At 47.7% G+C, this 7,253-nt stretch overlaps 1 protein-coding gene across 3 annotated transcripts; it reads left to right on the top strand.

Moving 5' to 3' along the window:
* Positions 1 to 423: 423 nt before the first annotated feature.
* On the top strand, positions 424 to 3,777 carry LOC127305133 (uncharacterized). 3 transcript variants are annotated; one of them, XM_051335509.2, is made up of 7 exons: positions 424 to 501; positions 644 to 752; positions 873 to 938; positions 1,261 to 1,640; positions 1,735 to 2,027; positions 2,109 to 2,364; positions 2,472 to 3,777. In XM_051335509.2, the coding sequence occupies exons 4-7, from the start codon at positions 1,269 to 1,271 to the stop codon at positions 3,045 to 3,047; spliced, it is 1,497 nt and encodes a 498-aa protein (XP_051191469.1). In that variant the 5' UTR covers positions 424 to 501; positions 644 to 752; positions 873 to 938; positions 1,261 to 1,268; the 3' UTR covers positions 3,048 to 3,777. The 3 variants fall into 3 exon arrangements, with proteins under 3 accessions (XP_051191469.1, XP_051191467.1, XP_051191468.1); XM_051335507.2 differs by having other exon boundaries at positions 424 to 511; XM_051335508.2 differs by having other exon boundaries at positions 430 to 752.
* Positions 3,778 to 7,253: the final 3,476 nt, after the last annotated feature.

Below are 7,253 nucleotides of genomic sequence, written 5' to 3'. Positions count from 1 at the left end.
TCGAAGCCATGGTTCCTGCACCGATGATTGGGGCCAAGAGGGTCCAAATCTGGCCCAGATTGCCGCCACTGCTGAACCGCCGCCGGAGGCGATGGTCGCCACGCTCCACCCACTCCTCTAGGACGACCGGCAAAGTGCATCAGGCTACGGCCACCGGGGCCATGCCGCCCGGCGTCCTCAGCATGCGACCTACCGCCTCCCATGAAGCGCCGCTGGAAGACCTCTCCATCCCTTCGTCCTTCGACGGGAGGGGCGCCGCCACCGCCACCGGAGTCCGCATAAGCGGCGGTCTGAAGGGCGGCCGCTAGGGTTGTGAATTTGGGTCCTCCCCTGCCGCTCCCGATCTCACGGGAGTTCGCCACCATATCAGATAGACAAACATGACAAATCACATAACAAATGATAGGTGTTACAGGGTTCAACCATAGCAGCCGGAAACGGGGAACGGTGGTCCGTCCCACGTTCCAGATTCAGCGACCCAGAATCGGAGTCGGGAACGAGGTAGGATTCGGTAAGATTCATCTTAGATTCGCGTCCCCAAATAAAAGCTACAATTCAGTTCCGTATTAAGTCCCCAGCACTTGATTAATCACCCACGGCCGCCGTTTCTTTCGTCTCCCAAAACGACTCCTCGTTCTCCCAGATTGACTCCTCGTTCCAGCATGGTAATCAATGAAATCACGATCCCTTCCTCTATAAGAGCTTCCGTTGGATGGATTTCTCCCCTAACAGAGGAGTTGCAGCTGAACCAGGTTTGAATCTCGTCCCAATCTGATGGTTCCTAAATCCCAATGATTTCGAGTCTGGTTTCTACTATTCTTTCATGGATTTGATCTTATTCTTTGAACATTTCTCTCCTTCCTTTTCTGTAGGCGCTGGCAACCTTGAGCTTCAGAAGTTCAACTTCAGATCCCAGTTCTGACGACCTTGAGATTCAGGTACACCCATACCTCGAGCTAACAATTACGGTATAATTTTGGATTGATATTCATACATGCTTGATTGCTTAATGGAGTTCTTTTGTTTGAGCGAATTACACAAATTACCATTTGTTTAGTTGTAAACTAGTAATGCTGGTAGTTATAAATTATAATCCACTTAGATTGGGCTCATATGAATCATGTTATTTTCTGTCTTATGTTTTATAAATTAGATTGGAAACTAGTAATGCTCTATCTTGTAGATTGTAAACTAGCAATGCTATTTACTTTCTTATGTGAGTGAAAATGTAATATATCTATTAACATGTTCATTATTCAGAGATTGCAATGGCGTTTGGGTCGAAACGTAAGCAACTAGATGATGAGAATGATGTCGAAGAGACTCACGGTGATGGAGCTGATGCTGATCTTGGCCATTCTGGTGATGAGTCAGCCGAAGAAGAAGATGATTCAGCCGACCAAGGTAGTATAAAAGTTGCTAAACCCCTTCATGATGAGGTAGTTCTTCTCGATGGACCCAAAGCGAAGAACTCTGGTGGATCAAGACCATGGAGATGCAAGCATTGTAATAAGAAATTTACAAGTAGTTATACAAGAATTCATCACCACTTCTTTGGTCCTGGACCTGGCAAGCCACCACAGATTGGGCGCTGCTCTGTCGCAAATGATCGTGCCAAATATAAGAAAATATATGACAAGGTAAATTTAATGCACATGCTTTTTTGAAAAGATATCCATACAGCACATCCATTTGCAGACTTATGATTCTTTCATTTGTTTGATTTTTGAACAGTATCACAAAGCTGAGAAAGGACAACCTTCAGGCTCGGTGCCAACCAAGCCATTAGAAAAAGCCTTTGCTGGGATGGAAAGAGATGCAGTGGACGTGCAGATCATGATGTTCCTTTGTGCTAATGGAATTCCCTTCAATGTGTTAAGAAGTCCACAGTATTATGAAATGGTAGCAGCCATCCAGAAAGCACCAAAGGGATACAAACCTCCTGGCTATGAGAAGGCCAGGACTACCCTTCTAGATGCATGTAAAAGAAAGGTGGAGAGTGACTTAGCTCCAGTCAGAGATACATGGTAAGTCTCCAACATGGCGTCTCAGTTATTTGTTTTTTCTAAAAAATATAGCTTAAGACTTCAGTTATATATTTTATATAGGTATACCCATGGTGTTTCTGTTGTTTCTGATGGATGGACAAATATGAAGAACAAACCATTAATAAATGTCATGGCCTCAAATAGTCGTGGTTCAATGTTTCTATACGCTGAAGACTTCTCCGGAGAAGTGAAGACAGGTGAAGCCATTGCACAATTCTTATTGCAAGCCATTGAGGAGATTGGCCCGTCCAATGTTCTTCAAGTCATCACCGATAATGCATCTAATTGCAAAGTTGCAGGAAGAGAAATTCAGAGGGTATGTTTTTTCCTAGTTTGCTGCATTGATTTTAGTAGTTACAGTTACATATATCCAATCGACTTTTACTGTATTCATAAATTGCGTTTCTCTTTTTTATTTGATAGGTACATAAGCATATATTCTGGTCTCCATGTGTGGTTCATACACTGAATCTAGTGTTCAAAGATTTTGCAAATAAGTTTGCTTGGATGGTTGATACATATCAGACTGCGAAAGTAACTGTAAAGTTCTTTAGGAACCACCAGCACTTTCTAAATCTCTTTAGAGGTAATTCCGAGTTGGATCTTTTGAAAGTCACAAAAACTAGATTTGCAAGCCATTATATTTTGCTGAAGAGGCTTATGGACGTGAGAGAGGCACTTACAACTACAGTTGTCACAAACAAGTGGAAAGAGTTGGTTAAGTCTTCTGATGGACAAACAAGAGATGCAGCAAATGCCATTGTCCAAAATATTATGGATGAAATATTTTGGGATGAAGTTCAAGTCATCCTTGATATCACAAAACCATTGTATATGGTGATCAAGTTCAGCGATGGAGAAGGTCCAAAAGCTGGTGACATATATGAAAAAATGGACAACATGCTTGGCCAAATAAAAGAAGTCATGACAAAGGAAGATAACCCTCACAGGAATGATTGGAATGAGGTTGAGACAATTATTATTGAGCGGTGGGCATAGATGAACTGGCCATTTCATTGCTTAGCTTTTGCTCTTTCTCCAAAATATTATGATAAAGCCTATCTTGCAACTCCTGCTCCTAGTGGTGGTCAAAGGAAAGCTCCAAACGAGGACACTGAAGTTATCCAGGGTGTTATGGATGCTCTGAATAGAATCGCAGAAGATGAAAATGAGTTTGCTCTTTTGCGTGAGGAGTTTAACACCTTTATAATGAAGAAAGGTTTGTTTGCAATGGCAGTTGTTCAAGCTGATGCTGCCACTATGAATGCCATAGATTGGTGGTTCAATTATGGTGCACAAACTCCACATTTAAATGAGGTGGCAAAGAAAGTATTGTCTCAGCCAATAAGTAGCTCCTCTGCTGAAAGAAACTGGAGTACCTACTCATTCATACATAGTGTGAAGAGAAACCCTCTGAACGCAAAGACAGCTGATAAACTTGTCTACATTCATGCAAATGAGCGTCTTAAGAGAAGGTTTTCAGAGGGCTATAATTCAGGTCCACATTATAAGTGGGATGTTGATCCTGATAATAGTTTGTTGGAGGATTCAAGCTTGAAGCTTGAGCAGCTGCGTTGGGCTAGCTTGGAGGATGAACCTGCTGAAGTTGAACCACCAAGAAAAGTTCGGAGGACTTGAATTTCGAATTTCGAATTTTAATGTTAAGTTCAGTATTTTGTTACTTTGGTTTGTCAGAATTTCAAATTTTAATGTTAAGTTCAGTTTTGTACTTCTTGTATACCTTAGCTGAATATCATGTCTGGGGTTATCGCCTCAACTAGTTTAGATTCACGTACCTCGTCCCACAGTATCGTTCCGGATTCGCCGTACCGAATCAAATGGGATCGCGTCCCCGATCAAACGGGATCGATCCAGAGATGTATACCCCTTACGTTTCCTGGTTTTGACAGCCACCGACTCCCGTACCCCGAATCCGTCCCCCGTTCCCACCGTTCCGGAAACATGGCAGCTATGGGTTCAACAGTGTGCACTGAAGTGAAGTAGTAGACTAGGTGCTGGTCTCTGGAGCGCCATTTAGCGTGTGCATCACCAGCTTTGAAGAGAAAGTAAAATGAATGTGTTTGGAAAGCAAATACAACTCTCTACTACAATGTATACCACCCATGAGCTAGGCTAGTACAGAGTGCTTATCAATTACAGGAGACCGTTCCATCAGAGCTGGGTGCAGTAGCAGCCGAGACCCGTCATGGTCTACTCAGCGTGGTCTCAGCGGCGGGCTCAAGGTCACTGTTCTGCAGATGCATGGCCTTTTTAATGTCGGGGTCTTGCAACAGCAGGCAGAATAGGAAGGGTGCCAAGTGGATAACATATAGGTTTCACTTGTATTACAATTTATATTTTCTAGTGTAAAATAAATCCCATGCGACACATCAGGAACCGCAGTAGAATGTTACGATCCACTAGGGCTTGCAGCTTGGCAATGGGATGCACCCGTCACCGTACCGATGAGAGGTCCACCGTGCATCTGCCTTATCCTGAGGATGCCACAGACATATCTCTTCATGACATGTTTCTTCTTGGTCGAGGATGACTCGGTCGCCAGCTCGTTCAGGGTAGTACTCGGTGTCAACGAGCGGAATTGCACCAAGTATCTCCTTCTCGCACGGTTGCTAGGCCATGAACTCTGGCCTTGCTCCGTCACGGCTCCGTGCAGTGCAGTAGAGTCCAGAGTTACAGTGCCTACTGTGATCCCGATGTCTTCTATGTCCATATATATACCAAATTAATATCTTAGTGCCTAGAGAGTTTAATTAAAATAGAACAAATATCCTAGTGTGTAGTAGAGAACAACAAATAGTGCAACAACCTGGATTGTGTTTGTCTAATTATCAGACAAAGAAGTAGAATGCGAAATAAGCCGCTCACCATGCGCTTGGGGAAGCCTTGCTACTTATAAAGACCTGAAATGGTATGCAGCCATATCAAGCCGCTGGTCCTCCTGGGAGGTCAATAGCTAACAGCCCCTTAGAGCAGGTCTAACAGACCCCGTAAAAGGGGCAAACCCGTATAATAACCGTCGATTTGAGGGTTTTGGCTCTACCCGGCCGTCTAGCACGCCCCGCAAAAACGGCCCCCGCATCGTTTTTTGCTGTTTTCGAGTACGGGGCGGGTCGTCGCCCCCTACTTGTGCGGGGTGGGAGCGGGGATAGTGGGCGAAACCAGTATCGCCCACTCCACTGCGCGCGAAGCATTTCGCTGAAGCCAACCGCCGCCCGATCTCCTCCCCCGCGCCCTTCCCGGCCGGATCCGGCCGCCATGGACCGTCCGCAAGAGCCGCCTACCGCCGGCGGTACACCTCCTTCGGGCGCGGTGGTTGATGTCCCCGTCGGAGGTCCGCCGACCGCCGGCGTCGTGTCGGCCATGATCGCCTCCACCATCCCGTCGAAGAGGAAGAGGATCCCGAAGCAATTTTTCGAACCACCTGCGGCGGCCGCCGATTCAGCGGGCGAAGCGCCGCCGGCTGCCAAGAAGGCGGGCCGGGTGAAGACCAAGGCGGCCGGGCCGAGGGGCGCCGCGCCGGCCAAGGTGCGGACAAAGGCAATCAGCCGCATCGGCCTCGCGCCTCCACCGCCCTCCAAGGTCACGACCCCTCCTCCGTCCGTTCCGGCCGTTGAGCCGCCCGCGCCGCCCGCGCCGCCGCCACCCACCGTCGACGTAGACAAGGTGTTCGATGTTGAGTCCACAACATCCTACTTGGACATGCTCAACGAATCCGCGGTCAATTTGGACGTCGGTTTCGGTGCATTCGATGGGGAGTGCAACGTTGAAGACTTTGATGACGACGAGGAGGATGAGGGTGACGAGGAGGTGGTTGAGGTTGATCCGGCTGCCGCCGGTTCTTCGTCGACGCCGAAGCCACGCATGGCGAACTACAGCGAGATCGAAGACGCCATCTTGGTCCGTGCTTGGAGCAAGGTGGGGATGGATGCGTGCACCGGAGTGGACCAAGGCGGCAAGCGCTATTGGCAGCGCATTGAGGATCTGTACCACCAGCTGAAGCCTCGCACGAAGAGCATGGCGGACAGATCCTACCGCTCCCTTGAAGGCCGATGGAACATCATCAAGCCGGCTTGTTCTCGTTGGAGTGCTGCCATGGATCAAGTGGCCGACAACCCTCCTAGTGGTTGCGTGCCGGAGGACTATGTAAGTTTTCCTTGTGTTGATGATGTGGAAACATCACAAGCTATCCATATTATGTGTTGATGATGTGGAAACATCTCCTCATACTATTGTTGTGCAGCCCAAGTATGCTCAAGCACGGTACAAGGACATGGCCGGCTCGAAGAACAAGGAATTTCAATTTCACCATTGCTTTTCCATCTTTCAACATCTTCCTAAGTGGAAGTTGCGGGACAACGATCCAAAGTGCAAGAAGGAGGCACTTCTCACCATGGATGATGAAGCAGAGGACATGAGTGGGAGAAACACCGGCAAGCCCGAGGGCAACAAGAAGGCCAAGGAGAGGGTCAAGGTAGAACTTGAAGCAGCTAGCTTCCGGGAGAAGTTGGATCAACTCATGAAGTCCAAGGAGGCATTGACGATGAAGACGTTGGAGACCAAGCTCCTCATCACCGACAAGAAGAATGAGGTGAAGCTTGCCAAGGTGCAAGCAAGGAGGGAAGATGCCAAGTTCAAGGCCGAGCTTGACATGAAGATGATCGCAGCCAAAGAAGCCAAGGCCATGAAGGAGCTCTTGGCCGAGGAGAGGGAAATCATGATGATGCGCACCGACGACATGGACGAGGATCAGCTGGCGTGGTGGAACGAGACCAAGGCGGACATCATTGCGAGGAAGAAGGCTGCGCGTCAAGCTCGTGCTCAAGGTGAGTCTCCGGCGAGCGGTGGCGCCGGTGGTGATGGATCCATTGATGGTTGATCACATTTGGGAACTTCCGTGGCTTGAACATTGCCTATGATCGCGTTGTGATGTTTTAAAACTATGAATTATGCATCACATATTTTGGATGTGCTATGTTTGATGTGAAAGTATTGTGCAAATTGTTGTCTAAAACCCTGTTTTGAGGGGCAGGAAACTCGGACGAGCTAGCAGAATCCGTATCCCCACCCCGTAAAACAGATGGGGATACGGATTCTGCTAGCTCGTCCGAGTTTTCGGCCGGTGAAAACCGGATACAGGGCCCTCTACTCGCGTTTTACGGGGCGAAAAAATACGGGGCATGTTAG

The sequence above is a fragment of the Lolium perenne genome, chromosome 6 (assembly GCF_019359855.2).
Source record: "Lolium perenne isolate Kyuss_39 chromosome 6, Kyuss_2.0, whole genome shotgun sequence".
Taxonomy (NCBI): Eukaryota; Viridiplantae; Streptophyta; class Magnoliopsida; order Poales; family Poaceae; genus Lolium; species Lolium perenne.
This window is presented reverse-complemented; position numbering and strand designations above follow the sequence as displayed.